General features: G+C 55.2%; 8 protein-coding genes across 8 annotated transcripts; 5 read left to right on the forward strand and 3 right to left on the reverse strand.

Annotated features, from left to right (window-relative positions):
• The first annotated feature begins 167 nt into the window (after positions 1-167).
• Positions 168-2,369, forward strand: MYCTH_2307126 (uncharacterized protein). Its single transcript, XM_003664323.1, has one exon. The coding sequence runs from the start codon at positions 407-409 to the stop codon at positions 1,943-1,945; it is 1,539 nt and encodes a 512-aa protein (XP_003664371.1). The 5' UTR covers positions 168-406; the 3' UTR covers positions 1,946-2,369.
• A 364-nt stretch (positions 2,370-2,733) lies between these two features.
• On the reverse strand, positions 2,734-5,066 carry MYCTH_94826 (uncharacterized protein; the record flags this gene model as incomplete). Its single annotated transcript, XM_003664324.1, has 3 exons — positions 2,734-3,936; positions 4,191-4,756; positions 4,817-5,066. 3 exons carry the CDS (start codon positions 5,064-5,066, stop codon positions 2,734-2,736), a joined length of 2,019 nt encoding a protein of 672 aa, XP_003664372.1.
• A 659-nt stretch (positions 5,067-5,725) lies between these two features.
• On the reverse strand, positions 5,726-7,127 carry MYCTH_2307127 (uncharacterized protein). The gene has a single exon (XM_003664325.1). It carries the CDS (start codon positions 6,969-6,971, stop codon positions 5,847-5,849), a length of 1,125 nt encoding a protein of 374 aa, XP_003664373.1. The 5' UTR covers positions 6,972-7,127; the 3' UTR covers positions 5,726-5,846.
• A 550-nt stretch (positions 7,128-7,677) lies between these two features.
• On the reverse strand, positions 7,678-8,545 carry MYCTH_2307128 (uncharacterized protein). The gene has a single exon (XM_003664326.1). The coding sequence runs from the start codon at positions 8,125-8,127 to the stop codon at positions 7,864-7,866; it is 264 nt and encodes an 87-aa protein (XP_003664374.1). The 5' UTR covers positions 8,128-8,545; the 3' UTR covers positions 7,678-7,863.
• A 61-nt stretch (positions 8,546-8,606) lies between these two features.
• On the forward strand, positions 8,607-11,234 carry MYCTH_2307131 (uncharacterized protein). The gene is made up of 13 exons (XM_003664327.1): positions 8,607-8,867; positions 8,980-9,070; positions 9,128-9,179; positions 9,248-9,255; positions 9,315-9,415; positions 9,474-9,489; positions 9,546-9,728; positions 9,941-10,074; positions 10,130-10,212; positions 10,263-10,315; positions 10,370-10,476; positions 10,536-10,798; positions 10,857-11,234. The coding sequence occupies exons 1-13, from the start codon at positions 8,808-8,810 to the stop codon at positions 10,993-10,995; spliced, it is 1,290 nt and encodes a 429-aa protein (XP_003664375.1). The 5' UTR covers positions 8,607-8,807; the 3' UTR covers positions 10,996-11,234.
• A 1,076-nt stretch (positions 11,235-12,310) lies between these two features.
• MYCTH_2315642 (uncharacterized protein) lies at positions 12,311-14,835 on the forward strand. The gene is made up of 4 exons (XM_003664328.1): positions 12,311-13,286; positions 13,359-13,440; positions 13,502-14,188; positions 14,407-14,835. Exons 1-3 carry the CDS (start codon positions 12,357-12,359, stop codon positions 14,176-14,178), a joined length of 1,689 nt encoding a protein of 562 aa, XP_003664376.1. The 5' UTR covers positions 12,311-12,356; the 3' UTR covers positions 14,179-14,188; positions 14,407-14,835.
• Positions 14,836-15,219: 384 nt separating this feature from the next.
• Positions 15,220-16,921, forward strand: MYCTH_2094250 (uncharacterized protein; the record flags this gene model as incomplete). Its single annotated transcript, XM_003664329.1, has 5 exons — positions 15,220-15,264; positions 15,346-15,781; positions 15,901-16,002; positions 16,153-16,386; positions 16,482-16,921. The coding sequence occupies 5 exons, from the start codon at positions 15,220-15,222 to the stop codon at positions 16,667-16,669; spliced, it is 1,005 nt and encodes a 334-aa protein (XP_003664377.1). The 3' UTR covers positions 16,670-16,921.
• Positions 16,922-17,758: 837 nt separating this feature from the next.
• MYCTH_2307144 (uncharacterized protein) lies at positions 17,759-20,079 on the forward strand. Its single transcript, XM_003664330.1, has one exon. The coding sequence runs from the start codon at positions 17,974-17,976 to the stop codon at positions 19,777-19,779; it is 1,806 nt and encodes a 601-aa protein (XP_003664378.1). The 5' UTR covers positions 17,759-17,973; the 3' UTR covers positions 19,780-20,079.
• The last annotated feature ends 2,863 nt before the right edge of the window (positions 20,080-22,942 follow it).

Below are 22,942 nucleotides of genomic sequence, written 5' to 3' on the forward strand. Positions count from 1 at the left end.
TGCCCGGAATGGCTTGCAGCGGCACAGCGGCACTTCGCGCTGACCCCCCGCTAGACTTACACTACAGTAAGGACCCCTGTCGATAGCGCTGCCTGCAGGCTTGGCATTGGGACGTGCGCCTGAACAAGGGCTTCTTGATAGCAGTCCATCGAGGCCGAAACCTTGAATCAACTTCCACAACGTCGTCGTCAACGGGCGGAAGCTCCACGGCAGCGCTACCTTGGGAGTCCCCGTCAGCCACCACGCATCCCATCGCGCTGCCGCATCACAAGCCCGGCAGTGCGAGCCGCCACAGCGCCGATAATGCGATCGGATAGCACGGAAAAAGTCGACCCTGCTGCGCGACGCGAGCCCAAGTAACGACCCCGACTCGTCGGATCGAAAATAAAAAAAAAAAAAAAAAAAAATGTCGGTCGGCCAGCAGTCGTACCAGCTCTCCGACTATCTGGAGAAGCTGCCGGGCACCACCTTTCGCAAGCTCTACCAGCAGCCCTCCACCGCCTTTGCCATCTTCCGCCGCATGCTGCCTCCCCTGGCCAAGGTCTTCGTCCAGGCGCTCCTCTACATGCCCTCGCCGATGCTGCTCTCCGAGCTCGATGTCTGGGTGCGCCCCGAGGGGAAGATGCAACGCGATCGGGCCCTCTCCATCCTGCGATCGCTGCACATTGTCCAGATCACCCCGCCCGGCAAGGACAAGCCGCAGGAGATACAGCTCACGACCAATTTCAGAAACAGCCTGCGTCTGGCCCTCGAGGGCGGCGGTACCCACAACAGCTTCGGCGTGCCCAGCACCCTGCCGGTCGACCCCCGGATCGATATCGCCTATCTCGACAGCTACGCCCGCAGGAAATGGGAGGACATTCTGCACTACGTCGTCAACAGCGTGCCCGCGCAGGGGGAAGGGGGCGGCGGCGGGTCCGTCGGAGGCCCCAAGGCCAGCGTCAAGGATCTGCTGCTGATCGGGCGGCTGGTCGAGCGCAGGAACGACACCAAGGCCGGGGTCGGCATCACCCAGGCCGGCTTCACCTTCCTCCTCCAGGAGGCCAACGCGCAGGTCTGGACGCTGCTCCTGCTCTGGCTCGAGGCGGCCGACCGCGCCAAGGGGGCGGCCGAGCAGGGCAAAGGCGGGGGGGCGGCGGCGGCGGCTGCCAAGGCGGACAGCATCGACATGCTGTCTTTCCTCTTCATGCTCGCCTCGCTCGAGCTCGGGCGGGCATACGACACGGACGCGCTCAGCGAGACGCGCCGCAACATGCTCCCGGCCCTCGTCGACTTCGGCCTCATCTACATCCCGCGCGAGGACACGCGCCAGTACTTCCCCACCCGCCTGGCCACGACGCTGACCAGCTCGGCCTCGTCCCTCCGCTCCGTCTCGTCCGGCTTCAGCGCCGCCGCCGCCAACAACCCGGGCGACGCCTCCAGCTTGGGCACGACGCCCGAGACGTCGGCCGCCAGCAAGGGCTCCGTCATCATCGAGACCAACTACCGCCTCTACGCCTACACCTCCTCCCCGCTCCAGATCGCCGTCCTCGCCCTCTTCACCCAGCTCAACATGCGCTTCGCCGGCATGGCCACCGGCCGCCTGACCCGCGACTCGATCCGCCGCGCCATCGGCTTCGGCATCACCGCCGACCAGATCATCAGCTACCTGGCCTCGCACGCCCACGAGCAGATGGTGCGCGCCGCCGCCGCCACCGGCCGGCCCGTGCTGCCGCCCACCGTCGTCGACCAGATCCGGCTGTGGCAGCTCGAGAACGAGCGCATGCGCACCTCGGCCGGCTTCCTCTTCAAGGACTTTGACTCGCTCGACGAGTACCTCTCTCTGAGCGCCTACGCCGAGGAGATTGGCGTGCTGGTGTGGAAGAGCGACAAGAAGAGGATGTTTTATGCCAGCAAGATTGAGCAGCTCAGGGACTACTTGAGGAGCCGTAAGAGGGCGGAGTGAGTGGCACATGCACTATGGGTCAAAGAGCAACAAAGAATGTACGGGATCGGCTTCCTTTTTTTTCTGGGGGTTTACCGCATTAGACGGGGTTCTCCGGCGTTGAAAAGAACAACTGGAAGGGAGGAGAGTTTTCAACTTTGTTTACGGGGTTCCAGGGGAGAATAATAATGACTTCATGAACACGCTGTTCAGATCTTCTTCGCCTGGTGTAGTGCTGCCAACCCAACCACGCCGCCCGAGTTTCTCCCCATTGTGTTCCAACCGTCGACTGCTCCCGCTCAGCACCAGCCGGCCAAACGTTGTCAAATCTTGCGCCCATCCTGAACCTGATTAGGCTGCCAGTCGCCGACAACGGCTGTTCATGTACGCCTATTGACTATTTCGTACAGTGAGTAGCATCCACATCAAACAAAAGGCGCTCATACCCAGTTGCTCCTCTGAAAACAGAACAAAACATAAACAGTCTGAAACGAACCTGAAAGCCCAAGAACGCTCTAGAAGAAGCTAAACTATGTGCCGCCCTCCCTTTCCTTTTATTTCTCCTTCTCACTTCCCCTCTCTCTCTCGCTCACTGCCAGACTCTCCAGGTCCGCCAAGTACCCTTCCGCAGCTTCCGCGCTCCCACTCCCATCACCACCGCCAACACCATCACTCTCCCGCTCCTCACTCCCAAGATGCTTTTTGCCGCTGTTGCCGCCCCCCACAAGACTGCGCTTCAGCCGCCTGACCATTTCTTTTCCCCGCCTTCCAAACTCGTGCCCGGGGCCAAGAGACGGCATCGGAGGATGCTAGCGCCCGACACCAACACTGGCATAGAGGGAGGCGCCAACGCACCCGTGACCCATAGCTCCATGTTCCTCCTTCTGTTTCTGTTTCTGCTCCGTGCTCGACGCTTTCGCCCTTGCTTCCATTCGATTGAGCCCGCCATCGTTGCCCATTCTGTGCGCATACGCGGCCTGCCACTGGCGCAGCGAAGCCCGCGCGGCATCTGTTGTGCACAGGCTCTCGAGGTGCACAAAAACACGGCGCGTGCGCGAGGCGTCGTCTCCGTCAATTGGAGCAGCGGCAGTGGCAGCAGCCGAGGCGGAGGCGGCCGCGGCGGTGGTGAAACTGGTGAGAGGCGTGTTCTGATTGATGGTGATGGTGTTTGCCTCTTGGCAAATGGATGATCCTGTGACAGTGATAGCGCTGCACGCCTTGTCATTCTTCATACCGCTGCCATCGCCGTCGCCGTGTGAGTGGCTGGGAGTTGCGGCCGAGGGAAGCTCTTGGATGGTGTTCTCGCCTGTCGTCAGGAGATGGGCGTAACCGTGGCGATTCTGATAGGGCACATGCACAGTGGCGGTGTTGTCGTTGGAAAAACAGCGTACCGTGTGGGCATAAGAAGGGGGGCTTGACTTGGTGTTATATGACGTGCGCTGCAGCACGGAGCAGCTCGTAGAGGAACAAGGGATAAGGCTGCGGCTTCGCGGTCGCAATGAGCTGTTGTTGGGGACGGAGCTATGTCGGCCAACTTGAACAACACGGGGGATGGCGTAGATTGACATCGAGGGATTGTTCTGTGGTGCCACTGAGGCCTGCGGAGTGATACCTCCAAAGGGCTGAGCCGATTGACCTCCGCAGATCCGGGCCAAGCGGTGAGACTCAAGAAGCTCATTGTGGAAGCGGTCTTGTAGTGCCATGAAGCGGCCGGCCCAGTACTGCGGAGGCATGGCTGTCGTGATCTCTTTGGGGTTGTTCGAGAGGGATGGATAAGAGCCTGATGTTGGTGCTGTCAGGGACGTCAAGTGGGTTTGTCGGTTGCCGGATGCATTATGCTGATAAATGTGCGATTGGATGGTTGCTCGACCTTGAGCCGGTGTCGTAATGACCTGAGATTCCCGGCTCACATTTCGGCTGGTCTTCTGGCTCCCGAAGGTGCCACTCGAGAAGGACTGAGTAAGGCTGGAGATAACGCTGAAGGTACGAGACTTGGGGATTGCGACGCTGGGCTGTGACGTTGTAGAGTCTGAGTCTGCTGGTTGAGGTTCATACTGATGTTGCCCATCCCTGCTGATATCAACGAGGAAAGACGAAGAATGGCCGGAATACCGATCGGTGAAGGAAGGTTTCAAGTAGCCAGCAGTTCGGCTGCTGATTATTTTTGACTTTCTGTCGACTTTGAAGCACTTCTCAGGGTCATGCTTTTGGAGCTCATTGGCCTTCACAGCCGAGCTGAGAGTTTCGGCCCAGGAACCTTGCTGACTGTGGCCGTAGCAACCTCGCTCTCTGTTTCTGGGGTTGGCCATTTCCGATCGAAAAATCCAACAACCCAGCCAACAGTGGACAGAAGCTTGAGCAGGATGACGAGTGCGCTAAAGAGCAGGGCGGTGTATATGTGACGGGCGAACAGTAGCCAGACCCTCACAACTTCCAGGAGAAGGAGACAGTCGGAGCTGACCGAGCACCCCAGCACAACAAGTGTCGAATGAACGACAGCCCCAATAACCTGAACTGAACCCCACGAGATCTGTGCAAAAAGAACGGCCGCACGTCTGAGAGTGTCCACGATAACGGTGAGCGGCAGAGTTGCGGCGCCCCCCGTCTTGGCTGCTCTTTGCTTGTCTTCGGCGGTATCGCTGAAGTTCTCAGACTCTCCAGACTCCGAGTATTCAGAATCTATGGCCGAAGTGCTGGTTTCTGGTGGATCTGGGATTCCAACGCTCAGATCTGGATCGGGGATCTGGGGAGGCGGAAGAACTAAACTTGACTTCTGTTTGAGACTTCCCAAGAGCTTCTTGAAGAGATTTCCGTATGTCGAAGCGAGCAGCCCTAATGACATTAGTGAGAGACACCCATAAAGATACATTGGAACGTAGGTAGTATGCGTACCTCTCGGCGAGATGGAGAGGTCTAACTCCTGGGCCTCGCGAATAGCTCGCATAGAATGGTTGGTGAGATCGCGCTTGACCGGCTGGGTAATGGACTGTGTCGGATATTTCGGGTCAATGGCGTCCAGAAGAGTATGACGCTTGGCCTTGTCAAAGTCGAGTGGCGAGTCGGGGAAGGTGTCTTCTATTCCTAGCTCTGACCAGGAGCTCGTTATTGGACCCCGGACACTGACCTGCGCCTTTGAGCTCATGGTATTTTAGCGGAGAACTGAAGATCGCTATTGAAGTGTGAAGACAGGGAGGTCGAGTTTGATAAAGGTTGGGAATGAGTGCTGGATCCGGGCGATAGTTGGGTCGAACAAAGTGTGTAAGAGCCTGGCACAAGCCAGGACGGATGGGGTTCTGCATTTAAGGTAGGTACCTTACCTTACCTTCCTCAGACGACTCAGTAGTCGAACAGGGAAGTTCGCAAAGATGGAAAGCTCGCAAAGATGGAAAGCTCGCAAAGATGGAAAGCTCGCAAAGAGGAAAGCTCGGGCAACACCAAGTGCGGAAGTTGGGGGAAGGTGCGATGATATGCGGCCGTGGTGGACGGAGAATGAACCGGTCAAGGCAGAAGGCGAGGTCGACAGCAAAATTGAAAGGGGAACGTGTGAGCTAAACGCGATGTGCCTGCAGAATGAACCAAGAAAAAGGATTGCGCATCAAATGGGCAATGTGGAAAACTAACGCAGAACAGACGAAGGGCTGCCGAGTTCGACACCAACCGACATTCACGCCAACCTGCCATCTATCACGTCCGCCTTAAAGCCCAGCTCTACAATGGTAGCAATTATCGATGCTTTTTCTTCAATGACAAACCCAAGGATGCCCAGTGAACCCCAGTCAAAGACCTCGGACCATACAACGCTCGAGTTAGTGAACCGGACTCCAAATCTCATGCAACTCTCAATCCTCTAACCCGGGACCAGGGCCGTCTTGTTCACATCGTGGTGATAACAGATGGAAAGTCCTCAGGGCAGAAACAGCCTCTATTCGCGTGGCTCCGCCTCCTGCTGCCACCCCTCAATCTTGAACTTGAACGTCTTATCCCCCTGCCCTCTCGGGATCGCATTCCCGTTGTCATCCCACAGGGCGCGCTCCGTATATGTGACGTTGCCCTCCCAGTCGACGAGGATCACGGTTTGGCGCTGGGTGCCGTAGAGGCCCGTCTGAAAGCCACATGGCTGTTCGTCGGGCCGCGCCACGCTGGTTAGCGTTTCGGCGGCGGGCAAGTTGCGGTCCCTCTGCTGCACCTTGCCCCGCTGCTGCGCCTCGCACATCTCTCTCTGGTGCTCCTTGTCGCCAAAGGCCGGGATGAATATGGAGTTCTTGAGGAGCGGGATCCCTTCTTCTAGGTCGATGGTATGATCTGAGGGGAAATTGTCCGTGTCTAGGACGTTAAAGAGGGAGTCGATGAGTTCCTGCTCGTCGCTGGCCGTCGAAACGGCGCGGCTGAGCAACTCCCTGCCGCTGCGGATCTTGGGCCATAGCGTCTCTTCGCTCTCTTCACCCTCATCGAGGTAGGTGGCGTTGCTGAGGCCGTAAACGGAGCCGCGCTGTCCGCAGATCCAAGCAACCTGGCCGGCGTGGTCGCAGCGATTGGAGATGATGGCGAGAGGCTCAATATTCTGCTCTCCCGAAACCTTGCGCAGTTTGCCGCAGATCAGCGAGAAGCCACCAACGCCCTTTACCCCGCCGCCTTCCAGCATGCGATGTACGAACTGCTCGGTCGACTCGGCAGGGTCCGCCCGTAGCCACGCAGTTACCATGCCGCCTCGGCTGCGCGTGCCGCATACGGGACTCGCGGCATTGTGAGTGTCCGTCTCGCGGTAGTTGGTCAGCACGGCGAAGTTGCCTCCCTTGGTGATGCCCAACCACGTCCCACGCTCAGCTCTTTGCAGGTCTCGGCTGGAGAGTATCTCGACTGGACCCGGCGATTTTGCCTTGGTCGACCCGTTAGCACCATTGGTCACCCCGTTCGGGGCGTGGTGCGTCTCGGGCTCGGCCGTCCACCAGTGCGGCCGGCTTGTTGGGCGGAGGATGTACTCGTCCCGGTTGTCGATCGCTACCAGCGCGTACTTGGGATGTGCCGTGGTCACGAGGACTATGCACATGTCGGATACTTGTGATGGTGTGCTTGGAGTGCTCTGTGGATGTGATGCTCTTGCAGGGTAGTTTGCTGTTTGTCGGGATGCAGATGGATGATCCGTTCTAAAAACTGTACTGCAAAAAGACTCGTCGATCGAGAAGGACACTGTCCGTCAATTGACCTGGTGCTGCGCATCTCTTACTTGATTTATATATAGCAGTCCCGAGAGCTGGGACCTTGGAAGGTTCACTTCCTCGGCGCAGACGCAGATGCGGTCAGGCCACTGTCAACACACGGTGTTGGCAACGCTTAGCCTGGGCCCAGACACAGCAACCCATCACCTGACAACGCACCAAGCAGGGACTGTGAACGTAAGAAAGCCAGTAGGAGCCGAAGCGGCATGGGGCTGCAATGGAACGTCAGCACGCGTCTGACCAACTGTAGTTCTTGCGAGGACCATTGACAGGAACAAGACAACTTTTGGGACCGAACGTCGGCTCTGGTCATGATATGAAAAGACAGTCAACGGGCCCTTCTGACCCCGGATTTCCAGCAGTCACCCTCAACCTCTGGAAAGATCTGGTGGGGTTGGCTGGGGGTGGAAGGGGCGAGATGGAAGCATTGACCACTTTGGACCCCCACTATAGAGGTACAGTACGTGACGTACTCCATATGCGTACCGAGTACTTAAAACATCTATATATCCTCCGTACATTACGTAGGTAGTGTACCGAATGCAGGCAGGTATGTTCATATGTAAATTTGTAAGGCACATAACGTTATGGTACATAAGGTATCTCTGCATCCAGCGTTCCAAGTGCCATTCCCGTGTCGGTCTTTGCGGGGTTGCGACTGGGGCACCCGAGACGCTGGTGTACGGAGTATATCCGTACAGTTTGCAAACCTGTGTTGCCAAACTAACTTGTAAGGTATGCACACAGCGAGAAGGCGCTCTTGGGCGGTGTGGGGTGGTTTGGATGCTTCTCAGAAGAGCTGCACCTGCAGTCGACTCGGAGTTTGCAGACTGTACGTCCGTACACCTCCCGCGTGTCAACCTGGGGCGGAAACATGGGCATAAGCCAGCAAAGGACGACATGGCATGCCATAGGAGGAATAATGACAACGCACATCCACGCACACAAGCAAACTGCAGGAATATTGCCTTCGCACCCCCTTGGCATATCTGCCAGTCATCAGGAACTTCAGCCATCTGATACATTGGACAAACCGGTACCCAGGCCCCAACCGGACAGGCTAGAGTAAGAGGAGCGTGATGTGTATACACAAAACATTTATGTTAGCATCTGAGAAGAGCACTCCTTTTGCTCCTCGGCTCCTTCAACCCAGGCTCAGTCACTTGCTCTTGGCTGTGGATATGGTGAGCGCTTGGCTGCTCCAATTTGCGAAATTTACATCGTGCGTACCTTACCGTACAAATGGCGGACAAGTCCGCAGGACCAGGACCTTAGCGCATGCACCTTGGATCGTTTTTGGATCTGGAAGATGCGGACGGGTAAAAGTTCGGGGCGGACCCTGACGTGTGCGAATCGAGTTTGACAGCCGGCCATCCAATCACAATCGTTGTTTTGGGGCTGCCCTGGGACTCCAAGGGGCGTTCTTCCCAGTGCACTGCGGGGCGGGCTTGCTGCGGTTACCAGGTGCCGGCCAAAGAAAAAAAAACTCTGCTTGAGTCACTCACATTGGGGAGGGGCAGGGGAAAACGAGTATTTCAGCGACGTCGGGAAGCTTCCCATCTCTCCCCCATTCTCTTGCTCATTTCAAACAGACTCCTTCCCCAGAATTGCTCTATCTCGCGCAACACCCAGACCCGGCCCCCCAAGGTAGACAGGAACAAGTGACAATGTCTGGCACAAACGGAACAAACGGTGCGGCCAATGGCGCCAACGGTACTGCAAGCCAGGTACGTATGGTCTTGGAGAACAGACGCCCTTTATCGTCGGGCCTTATCGAGGCAACCACGTCACCTCCCGGCCCCTCGCTGCCGTGATGCTCGCACTCACACACAATTACAGGGTGCCCATTTCCGTTCGAGCCCCTACCAGCCCATCGGCGATTTCCTGTCCAATGTCGACAAGTTCAAGATTATCGAGTCGACTCTGCGCGGTCCGTAATCGGCGCCAAAATGTCCCTCCACCCTTCCCCGCTGACTGCTATTGATAGAGGGCGAGCAATTCGCCAACGCCTACTTCGACACCGAGACCAAGATCAAGATGTTCGTATCTCCCGACATGCTTGTAATCTTTCTCTTTGGTCTTTAACTGATCTGGATCTTGTCTACAGTGCCAAGGGTACGACAGTCGGACCCTCGCTCGAGCCATTGTCGCGCGCCACTGACTCCGAAACCCAGCCCTCGATGAGTTCGGTGTTGACTATATCGAGTTGACCTCGCCCGCTGCGTCTGAGCAGTCGCGCAAGGACTGCGAGGCCATCTGCAAGCTCGGCCTCAGGGTACGCTCCTCCCTGCTTCCGAGACACACATGTCACATCGGCTAACTGCTCGCAATAGGCTAAGATTCTGACACGTGAGTCACCGATCTCGGCGGTCCACCCAACGGCCCCCTGCTAACGCCCCACCAAGATGTTCGCTGCGACATGCGTGATGCCAAGCTCGCGGTCGAGACTGGTGTCGATGGTCTGGACGTTGTCATCGGCACATCTAGCTTCCTCCGGGAACACAGCCATGGCAAGGACATGGCCTACATCGAGAAGACGGCGATTGAGGTGATCGAGTACATCAAGTCCAAGGGCCTCGAAGTGCGCTGTAAGTGGTACCCCCTCGTCGCATTGCATGTTCCCATTTGAGCTGCCTGTGCCCGCTTCCCGGGTCGTGTTGTCGTCAGACCAAGGCCTTCACGGACTGGCGAACGGACCAGACCTTGCTGCCCCGGGCCTCTGCAGGCCGGCCGTTCTTTAGCCCGTGCCCTTTTTTTCTTTTCTTTTTTTTTTCTCGACGCAGATTCTAACAGCTGGCAGTTTCCAGCGAGGACTCTTTCCGGTCCGACCTCGTCGACCTTCTTTCCCTGTACAGGGCGGTTGACAAGGTTGGCGTAAACCGTGTGGGTATCGCCGATACCGTTGGTTGTGCTTCCCCCAGGCAGGTCTACGACGTATGTGATGATTATTCTGGGTTGTTGCGCCTTCTTGTGTTGACATACCTTCCAGCTCGTCCGGACGCTCCGAGGCGTGGTCTCCTGCGATATCGAGACCCACTTCCACAACGATACCGGTTGCAGTATCGCGAACGCGTACGTTGTTCATCCACGCTGTTTGACTGACGGCTGCTAACCCATCTCAGCTACTGCGCCCTCGAGGCCGGCGCCACTCATATCGACACCAGCGTGCTCGGCAGTAAGTACCGCCACGCTTATATTTTCAGCCGCTGGTCGCTAACCGGATGATCAGTTGGCGAGCGCAATGGCATCACTCCCCTTGGCGGTCTTCTCGCCCGCATGGTTGTGAGCGCCCCTGAGTATGTCAAGAGCAAGTACAAGCTCCACATGCTCAAGGAGGTAAGTCGCGCATTCCCGCGTTTTTTCACGAGCATGGCCCTGACCCCTTGTTCACTCAGATTGAGGACATGGTCGCCGAGGCCGTTGAGGTCAACACCCCCTTCAACAACCCCATCACGGGCTTCTGCGCCTTCACTCACAAGGCCGGCATCCACGCCAAGGCCATCCTCAACAACCCCAGCACATACGAGATTCTCAACCCCGCCGACTTCGGTCTGACCCGCTACGTCCACTTCGCCTCGCGTCTGACTGGCTGGAACGCGGTCAAGACAAGAGCTGGACAGCTCGGCCTGGCTATGACTGACGACCAGATCAAGGAGGTGTACGTATATCCCAGAGGCGCTCTGGAACGAGGCACTGGACTAACGGCTCGTTTCTAGTACTGCCAAGATTAAGGCGTTGGCTGATGTGCGGCCAATTGCCATCGACGACGCCGACTCGATTATCCGTAGCTTCCACTTGACGTTGCAACAGCCCGCTGCTCAATCGAACAGCGCTCCGGTCGAGGTTGCGCAATAGGCCGGCTGAGGGGATGCTTTGGGTTGTATGAGGGTGTTTCAAACTTTTCGTCATTTGCTTGATCACATTATTCCGGAGTTGATTGGGGAAAAAAAGGCGATGTCTGGTTTTACATCTGCGCATAAAAGCACCAGATCCGGGACACGAAACAAAACTTCTGCATGGTGTTGCAAGAGAGGCAAAACAGAGGTAGAAAATACGTGCCAATATCTCTCACAAAATCCACCCCTCTCCCGTCTCGCTTGCCGGTGTTTGATCGAAGGGCCGAAGCCGAGGAAGAGCCGCTCCGCAAGTTTGGACCACTCATTGAGTTCAGCCAATGATTGAGGCTTTCATGATGCTGGATTAAGACGTCATGGTATGTATCTATGTATGTATGTATGTAATCCGTACATACCTGCATAACAAGCATAGCCGGCAAACCCTTCAAACAGCAGCTAAAATTTCCATTCATTCAACGCTCGGCTTGAGAGTGGGAGTTGGACGGGGCGGGACGGAAGTGCTCAATGTCTTAAGAGGAGCCTCCAAAGGGAAGCACCGAGCATGATGTTATCCTGATGAACCATTACTAATTATGTAGAACGTTAGATTCCTCTGTCTCGGCCGGACCGGCGAGCCACCACGGTTTACCCTTCCGGTGCCGAGGTACCATAGTGGAGATACCAAGGAGGGATCTGCAAAAGACAGTCTCAGAGCAAATGCTTCCAGATTTGGTGCTCAGTCGGAGTCTGGAAGTGCCGCAAAACCAGGGGATGCCTTGCTTCCAACACCAAGACTCCCTACGTGCACTCCTCAGTGCGTGGCCATGCTAAAGTTTTGTAGGCCGTGATTTCCATCTACCGCGAGAGCAATCCGTACACTCCTCCGTACACTACTCCGTACACTACTGCGTACACTACACAAGACCGACACGAGGAAAAAGTTCGGAGAAAGTTCGAGGCTTTGTCGGGGTAATGTGGGTCTTGGGCTTTTGCGCTTGCCGTGAAACGAGCAGGGGGCGGCAAGCTTGCAAACGAGGGGCTCGTTACACCATTGGGTCCGAGGGCCTTGGCGTCCTCTTTGGCTCATGACCCCCCGGTCGACTGTGTCGTCATCAGACCAACATTCTCCTGCAACTCGTACAACTTGAACCAGGAACCAGTGATTCCGCCCTTCTGGAGAGACCCAAATATCGATCGGACCATACATATGCAAGAATCACCGACTTCATCCCATCTAACTTCTGATCTTGGGAGCGCACGCCTGCGCTCCGCGATTCTGCCCCACTCAACCAACCCAAACCCCTCCTTCCCTGCACACACTCACACACCCGCACACGCAACATTGGGTTGACCCTGCGCTACCTCCCCAACCCGACGACTATGGCCTACCGGACCACTGCCGACCGTCCCACGGCCGAGCGCTGGGACCGCGACCGGTTTGAGTACGAGAGAGACCGCGACCGCCACGGCGACGTGCGCGAGCGCTTCGAAGAGGAGGACGACCGCGTGTACGTGCGACGAAGGTCCCGGCCTCCACCACACCGATTCCCCGACGACGGCAGCGACAACGATGTCGTCATCCGCGAGCGGGAGCGGTCGCGCGAGCGACGGAGGGTCGTTTACGACGACGACGATGACGATGTTGGCCGCGGTCCGCGACCGACCCGCCGGAGGCGGTCATCACTCTCACCGCCCGAGTATTGGCGCCGCCCCGTCTCGCCTCCTCCGCGAGAGGAGGTGGAGAGGTCGAGAGTGGTGATCGAAAAGGAGCGATACCGCAGCCCCTCACCGGAACCGCCGAGGTGGCCCGCCGCCCGGCTGATCCGGCGGCAGTCGAGCCTGGATACCTTCGATCGGAAGCCGGCGAGGCGGTACTGGGAGCGGGAGCTGGACCGGGACGAGTACGGCCCTCCGGCAAGGAGGGACGATTACCGTGTGCCCCCGCACGTGGACATTCCGCTGCCGCGGGCCAAGGCGCTGACCCCGCCGCAGAGGTACGGCGAGAGGGACGAGATTCACGTGGCCGGCCCACACCGGTACAGAGAAGACGACTTGCACGCTCATCCGGAGAGGGTGCGGGAGACAGAAGTCATCAGGACGCGGCGGAGGACGAGGAGCCGCGATTCGAGGGGAGCGAGCCGGAGAGGGCGGTCCAGGTCGTCCTCCAGGTCCAGCAGCTCGTCGAGCGAGAGTCGCGGCACCATCCGGACATCGAGGAGCGAGTACCCCAAAAGGGGCAAGACGCGCATACCGGCTCGGCTGGTGTCGAAGCGGGCGCTTATCGAGCTAGGATATCCATATGTAGAGGAGGTAAGGCTTTCGCGTGCATCCAGCCCTGAACGCAAAGACCGTACGGCAGGAGATGCTGACGGGTTCCCAAAGGGCAATGTGATCATTGTGCAAAAGGCGCTCGGCCAGCAGAATATTGACGACCTGTTGAAGCTCAGCGACAAGTACAAGAAGAGTGCGTACATCATGATTTTTCTCCGTCCAGTTCCCGGGTTAGCGGAGGCTGACCGAAACAGGCGAACTCGAAATCATGGCCGCCCGCTCCAGCGCCGGCGACATCATCGAAGAACGCATCGAGCATCGGACCGAGGTCTACGAAGGCGCTGCTGCCCTGCCGCCGCCGCCGCCTCCCCCGGCCACCCAGGTCGTCACCGGCACAGTTTCTGGAAACGGACCAGTGATCATTGAAGCCAATCCGCCACCTCACTACCAGCAACCCGAGGTTGTCAAGACGACCGTCATCCGCGACGTCCGCGACGTTCGCGATGTCTCGCCCAGCCGCTTCACCACGTCCTCGTACGACACATCGTCGTCCTACGACACATACACCACCAGCCGCACCAGCAGCCCGACGACCGTCGTGGCGCGCGAGGTGTCCAGCCACGTCCCCATCGGGCCGGTCGCGCTGGCCGGGCGCCATCGCCGCGACGCCTACGAGACGGAGGACCTGCGCTCCGAGATCCGGCACCTCGAGAAACAGCTCGCGCGGCGGGAGCGCAGCCGGCACTCGCGCAGCCGGCACCGGAGCCGGAGCAGAGGCGATCTGGTGCGCGCCGAGCGGCTGAGCACGGGCGAGCTGGTGCTGTACGAGGAGGAGGTGGAGAGGATCCAGGAACCGGCCAGGGCGTCGGGACCGAGGATCGAGAAGGACAAGAGAGGTAGGCTGTCTATTAGCGTGCCGAGGTACCAGTAGTCTCCTGACGGTGCGTTTTCTTTGCGCGGTCTTGTACCATGTTATTTTCTTTTCCCCCTCTTTTCCCTCTTGTTTCTTCTTTTTTTCTCTTGTTCTGTTGTCGGTTTTCTTTCTGTTTGAGATCTTAGGTTGGCTGGTAGTACCTTCACCTTCCTTTCCTTCTTCCCCTGTCCGACGGTATGCTGTTTCTGGGAACGTTCCACTAATCGCCTCTGGTCACTGATACAGGTCCTCCGCCGAGGCTGATGAAGGCCATGTTGGCTACTCTGACCTGACAAGACCTTACTGCGGTCCTGCGAGCCTGGGCGCTCGTGCTGAAGATGGTTTGATGACGACACGAGATGAATTACGATGATGCCGTCGGGTTTCAGATTGGATATGACATGGCAGATATGAGTCATGAAATGATTACGGCATGTTTCCCCTTTTTTGTCTTGTCAGAAACAGCGATACACGTACCCAGCCAATGTCTTGTTTGGGTTGGGACTGTTTTCTCAAAGTCCGAGCGATATAGCAACACAATTTTCGGAGCTCCGAGGATACAACGGCGGCTGATGCAGCCTTCCGGCTTCATCTCGCCCGGGATCCTCAACAATCTTTCAATTTAAGAGGTGAACGATGATGGGCTGCCAATATATTCACCCGGAATTTGTAATCAACACTGACTAGTAGAAGCCCGGTGTTCAACATGCAAGCTACCTAAGTGTAAAAAACAGCTGGGTCCTCGAACTGTGGTTACATGGTTCATTGATTGATTATCAATCATCGACGGTCCTACGCAGACGGAAAGGAATCTTAATCCGGAGAGGCCCGGAGTTTAAACCCCAGCCCCTGGCGCCCCGGAGTTAGGGCGGTCCCTGCATAACATCAACAACTGCAGCCTACACTACTAGGGCGCAGGCCTCGGAGTTAAAAAGGTGACGGATGTTCTCTTCGAAATTCAATAGTAGAGTTCATTCAGCCCCAGTCAGGCAACTCAATATTCACTTCCAACCGATAGCAACGACCACGCACCGACGGCCCCTGTTTTTCACATCGACCATGTCCACCAAGACTATTATTGCGACTGGAGCCTCCTCCGGCCTGGTAGTTATTCCTTCCTCTTACTATATATATATAGATGTTTGTATATGTATTGAATACGAAACCGCTGACAGCATACCTAAGGGGTTCGAGCTCGTCAAACAACTGCTGGCGCGGCCCCCCTCCCCGGCGTACCGCATCGTCTTGGGCGCGCGCGACGTGGCCCGCACGAAGGCGGCCTTTGACGCCCTCACCACTGCGGCCGCCCTCCCCCACAGCAACAGCAGCAGCAGCAGCAGCAGCAGCAGCAGCAGCAGCAGCAGCAGTGGTGGCGACAGCGGCGGTGGCAGGCACAGCGTGACCGTGCTGCCGCTGGAGCTGGGCGACATGGCCGGCACGCGGGCCTTTGCGCGGCAGGCGCTTCGGGCGATCGCGCGGGACAGCGGAGACGGGGAGGAGAAAGAGGAGGAGAAAACCAGGCTGGACTACTTGCTGCTCAACGCGGCGATCACGGGGGGCAACGACGCCCGGTGGGTTGGGCCTTGGGGGTGGTGCGAGGGTCTGGTTGTCAATCATCTGTGTCGGGTCTCTTCCTTTTCTCCCCCCACCTCTCCTCCTCCTCCCCTCTTTTTCTTTCTCTTCCCTTGAGCAAGGGGTGTTTGCTGGCGTCTTTTGCTGACTGGACAGTTCCGAGCTTAGCCCAACATTACCTAGTGCATCTTTTGAGGGAGAAGCTGGTGGAGAGCAACTCGAGGGTGGTGTTTGTGTCCTCGGGGGCGATACGACAGGTGTCGGACACAGGTTCGTCTTCCTTCCTTCCTTCCTTCCTTCCTTCCCCCCACCACCTCGTAACTTTTGTTACATTGCTGAGGCCTTCGCTGAGGCCGATGTGGGGTTAACTCTGAATGGGTGAGAAAGGGACGTTCGCGGCTGACAGGAAGTGAGTAACAGAGTCGCTGGAGGCAGACGTCAAGGCGGGCTCGGGCGCCCATCCCTTCACCACGTATAGCCAGACCAAGTTCATCCAGTTGCTCGGCGCTCACTGGTGGCGGCGGCAGTTGAAGGGGCAGGCGACCGTCGTTGCCGTCTCGCCGGGACTGATCCCTGGCACAGGTCTGGGGCGGGGAAGCGGGACGTTTGACATACCCAAGATTCCCATGGCAGATGCGAAGCCGATTCCTGTCGGTCAGTATTTTTTTTTTTTATTTTTTATCTTTTTTTTTTTTTTCTTTCAGTAAGCTCCGTGTCCCGAAGTGATAGGAGAGCTGACAGGCCGCTAGGAGCACAGAGCATTCTCCGCGCCTTCACGCGCGACGACTTCCCCGAGGATCCGCAGCAGATCTTCCTCACCAGCTGGGGCGAGTGGTGGCCCAAGGAGGTCTACCGTCTTACGCTTGACGAGAGTCTTCAGGACAAGTGGTGCCCGAGCAAGGAGGAGATCGAGAAGGAAGCCGGGCTGTCTGGCTGAGCTGGGTCTTGAGAGGGGCCGGCCGAGGACACGCCGTGCGTGTTGCTGCTTAGAATGGTGCAGGCCATGCCAGCCTTTTCTTGTTCCTCAGCCTTCGCAAAGATTGTAACTCAAATCCGAGAGCAACTTGGACGTTTCACGGAAAGATTGCAATGAAGTCCAGTGAAGAGAACCGTCGTACTGGATCAACGTACATGTGCACGTTATTTCGCACAATTTCAACCTTCGAGGTCAACCTGAGGGCTGGGGTCTTCGTGGACTGAGTGAGGTGGTGCAAAAACAAAACAAAAAAAAAAAAATAACTCAAGGCTCTCGCTGCTACCCAAGGTGGTTCCTTCCATTGCTGGAGAGACGACAGTGGTCCAGACCTGCCAAGGGACCTTGTCTCGCACCGAACCCCCGGGAATACTCGGTAATCGGCAGGGAGGATACCCTGGATTGCAAACAGGCGAGTGGAAACCTGGATTGCAGACAGGCGAGTGGAAACTTGGCCAAGCTCGAGGTCTGGCGTCGCGGTAACAGCTTTGAAGGGAAAAATGGTACAAAAAAGAGGAAAACTAGAAAAATAATTACGACTTAAATCACGGAACGTGCGGCGCAATGGAATGACTCACTCTTAATGACAGTTTCTGAATGGGTTACTGCCGTCCTTGTGGGTAAGCTCGGCATCGTTCGTGTCGCGCCCGTTTTGTGCACCCCCCTCTCTCCCGCGCCCTTGCCCAGGCGCAGGATTTGCGGTGGGGTGATTTGCGGTGGTTTGGCCTTGGATCCCTGTCAAATCGGCCCATTGAGCAAGGATCTGCTTATCAGATGGATCTGATTAGATGCGCTGATAGGTTTGGCCGACTCGAGAGACAGGCCGCGGGGGGACAGGCAGGGACTTCGGTCGCCCCTTCTTGGGCTCTTTCCCCGACAACCCAGGCAGTGGGCGCGTGATGATTGGTGCTACTGTTCCACGCGCGAAGATCCAGCCTGCTTGGAGATGACGCGGGCATGAGAAATTTTCTGTGCCCAGGCGGGCGAGGCACCCTAAACGGGTTGTTGTTTCCACGCAGAAGCACTGCGCGTGTGTGTGACTTCCATATTTAGGTATACTATGTTGTATAGCAGGCACTCACTCCACTTCCGCGGTAGCAATAAATACTTGAAGGTCAGGTAGATACATCCCACTCATTGACAGCCCGGAAACCAACCTCTGCTTCCTTCCACCCTCCCGCCCTCCCACCACGACCACTGGTGCAGCATATCGCCATTGCCGGGGTGCGCAGTTAATCGATTGGCGCCTTTTGCCGACAAACACAGTAATGGGTACCAGCGACGACAACAACTCGTCCGTCGCGGCCGGGCCGGTGGCCGGCAATTCATCTCTCCCGGACCGGCGCCCGCCCTCGGTTTCGACGGATGACAAGTCGCCCGGTGTCCGCCGTGCCGAGGCTCTCGCCGCTGTTTTGACGACCACGGACCGCGTCTTCATCTTCTTGGGCGTCTTCCTCGTCGCCTTCGCCTACGGGCTCGACGGCGTCCTCCGCGCCTCCTACCAGCCCGTGGCCACGGCGTCCTTCAACCAGCACTCGCTGTTGGCTACTGTCAACGTGCTGCGGTCCGTCATCGCCGCTGCTGCCCAGCCCACGTCGGCCAAGATCGCCGACATATTTGGACGCGCCGAGCTAGTCGTCCTGTCCGTCTTCTTCTATGTCCTCGGCACCCTCATCGAGACCGTCTCCAACAACGTGGGGACCTTTTCCGCCGGCGCCATCATCCACCAGATCGGCTACACCATGATTATGCTGCTCGTCGAGGTCATCGTCGCCGACATTTCGTCGACCCGCGCCCGTCTCTTCTTCAGCTACGTCCCGGCCATGCCCTTCCTCATCACCACCTGGGTGAGCGGCAACATCTCGGCCGCCGTCCTCTCGGCCACCACCTGGCGCTGGGGCGTCGGCATGTGGTGCATCATCTACCCCGTCTGCGCCATGCCACTGGTGGTGAGCCTGACCCTCGTCAGCCGCCGCGCCCGCAAGCGCGGCCTCATGGAGAAGTACAGCGAGGCGGTCAAGGGGGAGCCCTGGGGCTCCTTTCTAGTCGATCTCTTCTGGCGCCTCGACGTGATCGGCGTGATCCTCTTGATCGCCGTCTTCGCCCTCATCCTCGTCCCTATGACCATCGCCGGCGGTTTCCAGGCCTCCTGGACGGCCCCGCACATCCTGGGCCCCCTCATCGTCGGCGTCTGCACCATCCCCGTCTTTGTCCTCTGGCAGATGCGCGCCCCGCACCCGCTCGTGCCCTTCTACCTCATCAAGGACCGCGCCGTCTGGGGCGCCCTCGGCATCGCCGTGCTGCTCAACTGGTCCTGGTACATGCAGGGAGACTACCTCTACACCGTCCTCATCGTCGCCTTCGACTTTGGCACCGAGATGGCCACCCGCCTCAGCTCCTTTTACAGCTTCTTCAGCGTCGTCAGCGGCTGCCTCCTCGGCCTCGTCGTCTTCAAGGTCCGCCGCCTCAAGATCTTCATCGTCGCCGGGACCTGCCTCTTCATGGTCGCCTTCGGCCTGCTGATCCACTACCGCGGCGACGCCAACACCTCGAGCCGCGCGGGCGTCATTGGCGCTCAGATCGTCCTGGGCATCGCGGGCGGCATGTTCCCGTACCCGGCCCAGGCGTCTCTGCAGACCGTGCTGAGGCACGAGCACCTCGCCGTCATGACCGGCCTGTACCTGGCCACCTACAATCTCGGCTCGGCCTTCGGCAACGCCGTCTCGGGAGCTATCTGGACGCAGGTCCTGCCCGGCCAGCTCAACCAGCGCCTCGCCCCCTTCAACAACGCCACTCTGGCCACCCTGGCCTATGGCAAACCCTTCGACTTCGCCGCCGAGTACCCCGTCGGCACGGGCGAGCGGCAGGCCGTCATCGACGCTTACAAGCACTCCCAGCGCCTCTTAACCATCACGGGTATCTGTCTCTGCGTGCCGCTGATCGCCTTTGCCGCTGTGTTGCGGAATCCGAAACTGAACGACCAGCAGACGCTCGCTCAGGACTCGCCGGCGGTCCGCGCTCCTGTTGGCGCTGTCGAGGGACGCGGAGATACAAAGGAGGTTTCGGCGTCATGATACCCTAAGTGCACAGGAGAAGAGGCTTGTCGTAGTAGTACCTGGTCATGTTTTGGATAGTTTCAATGGACTGTTGATGCATCACAATGACTTACTTGACTTCCCGTCCGACGCCGCATCAAAGTGGGTGCAGGATTCAGGGACACAGAGGTCAGACTTGGCTGACCCACCACCGGGAACGACGGACCAGGGGCCGACATGTATTTATAGAGCTTCTACCAGTGTCTTCTGCACCTGAAGAACCAACGAACTTTTATCACCACTTCTGAGTCTCATACTAGAGTTCCAGCAGTGCCTGCCACGGCGCTCACACCGCTGTGGTTGTCCCGATTGCAGCACACCCTGCCGTGCTGTAGCAGGTATCTTGTCTAAAAAGCGGTCAACGCCTTTTATATTTCTTCTACGTCTCTTTTCTCTTCTTTTCCTGCAGCACAACCATCCACTCAGCCCATTCGTCGTCGGGAAATGGTAGGTCTCACTGCAGCTTTGCCGATTGGCCCTCGCGTGTGCATGCGGATGCCAAAACGAGGCCCAACCATTGAAAGTGCTCTCCTCTGCCACATATTATATATCTATTGATGCAGTACGTTGTCTACGGACGCGTCCATCATGTAAGGTTAGATAAGATAAGACCTGTGGATCTGGCAAACGGGCTGGCAAACGGAGGGTTCTTTGTTCCTAATCCTCTACTTATACCAGAGCCACAGGGCCAGCAAACGTAGGAAGAAGACATCGCACTTTTGAACTATTTATAACTTACTAACTTTCTTCCATTAATTAGAACTATCTTCCATCTATTAGAACCATCTTCTATTAAATGGTAGTAGAAACTCTGCTTTTAACTATTTAAAACTATTAGTACTAGAATTAAATCGCGTTAATGATTAGTTTAGTATTACTTTCGTAATAGTTACGTTTAGTCTTAGTAACTTAGTAACCGAACCGGGCAATTCTATTATAACTACTATAAAATCTCTCTATTCCTAGTAACTTAGTAACTAGGACAGTCTTCTATCTACCTTTCTAAGCCTAGTGACTTAGTAACTAGTGGCTAGGCAAACCCTATATTAACCCTAGGATCCTTTCCTATAGAGAACCTTCCTAGACCTTCTTATCCTTTAAACTCTCCTTCTAAGAAACTATCCCAATAGGAACTATCTAACTATACTAAGAGTGTCCTAAGGAGGCGTAATAAGATACCTTATATATTATAGGTATAAGTGTTAGATTCTAAAGACTAACTATAAGAAAATCCTCTATAGTGTCACGAGCCAACCATATACCACGACCCGGTGGGGCACAGCAGGCTAAACGAGCCACCAATCAAGAAGGGCACGGAGCGAGGCTGACACGGGATCGCTAGGGAGCGCGGGCTACTACAGGCGAACAATTGCCAAAAGGGAAGGATAGCAGAGGATAGCTAGCTACCAAAGGCGATCCTAGGGCAGGCTAGAAGGGGACTATAAGCAATTAATAGAAGTATATATACATATAAATAATCACTCGTTATAGTAGACTTTAGGAGTTTACTAGTAATAGTAACCTATAATTATAATACTTATACTAAGTATTGCTAATTACTATAAGAGATAACTCTAGTGTTATTATAAACCCTTTAGCTTTACCGAATCCCTTAGACGACCTATACGCTTATCTTATTTAATTTACCTCTGTCTGAACCCTTTTAGAAGAAGTCTAAGTTAGGTTCGTTATACGTTGCTATTACTCCCTTTGTTCTATTATAGCTTAGAACGGAGGTGATTTCGACTTTGATATTAATATAGCTATTAACATTACGGCCGAATAGCTGCTTACCTAGCTTAGTTAACTCTAGTAGCAGATCTAGGAGTTAGATTAGAGAGATAAGGTTATTTAAGCTTAGATTAAGGAACTCGAGAATGGTAAAAAGCATTTGTAGAAGCTAGTTAATAAGGCCTATACTAAAATTAAGGCACTTAAGGGTGCTAAAGCGAGCCGTATTAAGATCGAACTACCTAGTAAATATAGAGGAACTAAGGAGGATCTCGTAGGATTTCTAATAAACCTCTAATCTTACTTCTAGCTTAATAATAATAAGTTTCTAGATGATAAAGCTAAAGTTCTCTATATAGCTATAAGACTAGAAGGTAAGGCATTTAGATAGTTTAAGCCTATATAGAATAACTATCTTACTAAGGAAGACGAAGACGACCGAGATACGTTTATATAGGCAGTCTTTTAATCCTATAACTAGTTTGAAGAAGAGCTTTAGAAGGTTTTTAGCAATAAAAGGTTTTTAGCGATAAAGATAAGAAGATTTATATATAAGAAAGACTTGCTAATCTCTAATAGACTAAGTTAATAGCCTCCTATACTATATAGTTTAGATAGGATATACTTAAGTCTTAGCTTAACGATAAGGCGTTAATATAACTATTCTATAATAGCTTAAAGGAAAAGGTCAAAGACAAGCTATATAAGTATGACTAGCCTAAGACCCTAGATAAATATATTATATAGGCTATTAGGATCGATAATCAACTCTATATATAAGAGTAGTAGAAACGAGGTTAGATAAATAGAACTATAGTCAAGGCTAATAACAAGAAAAAACGAGCATACATTAGTACCTTATATAGGACGTATCTTAGAGCTATAGATATAGACGTAGTATAGAAGCAAGATAAGAAGAAGACGACTAAAGACAAGTCTAACGTTACCTATTATAACTATAGAAAGAAAGGATACTATAAACGAAAATATCGAAGCCTAAAGAAAGACTAGAAACTAGTCCCTAGAAAGAAAATTACAGCTATTAACGAAACTGCCAAGGATATTATCAAAGTAGCAACTACAAGCTACGAAAACAGGGATAGCGATATAGATAGTCTTGGATACGACAGCGACGATAAAGACAAATAAGCACCGTACTCCGAACTAGTTACTATGGACCTAGAAATAGGTCTTGCCGAATAGGACACGGTAAGAGAATATATACTACTAATTTCAATTCTCCTAGCCTTAAGGTAGTAGGGTTTTATAGTTACCTAGAGGTAGGATAGATCGTAGACGACCGATACCTAAGGAATCAAAAGACCTAGACCTAATGTTCTATTCCTCTAGGAATGAATCGAATAGTACTATAATAAAGTTTTCCGGCTTAACACGGAACTATATAAATAGG

The sequence above is a fragment of the Thermothelomyces thermophilus genome, chromosome 4 (assembly GCF_000226095.1).
Source record: "Thermothelomyces thermophilus ATCC 42464 chromosome 4, complete sequence".
NCBI classification, from domain to species: Eukaryota; Fungi; Ascomycota; class Sordariomycetes; order Sordariales; family Chaetomiaceae; genus Thermothelomyces; species Thermothelomyces thermophilus.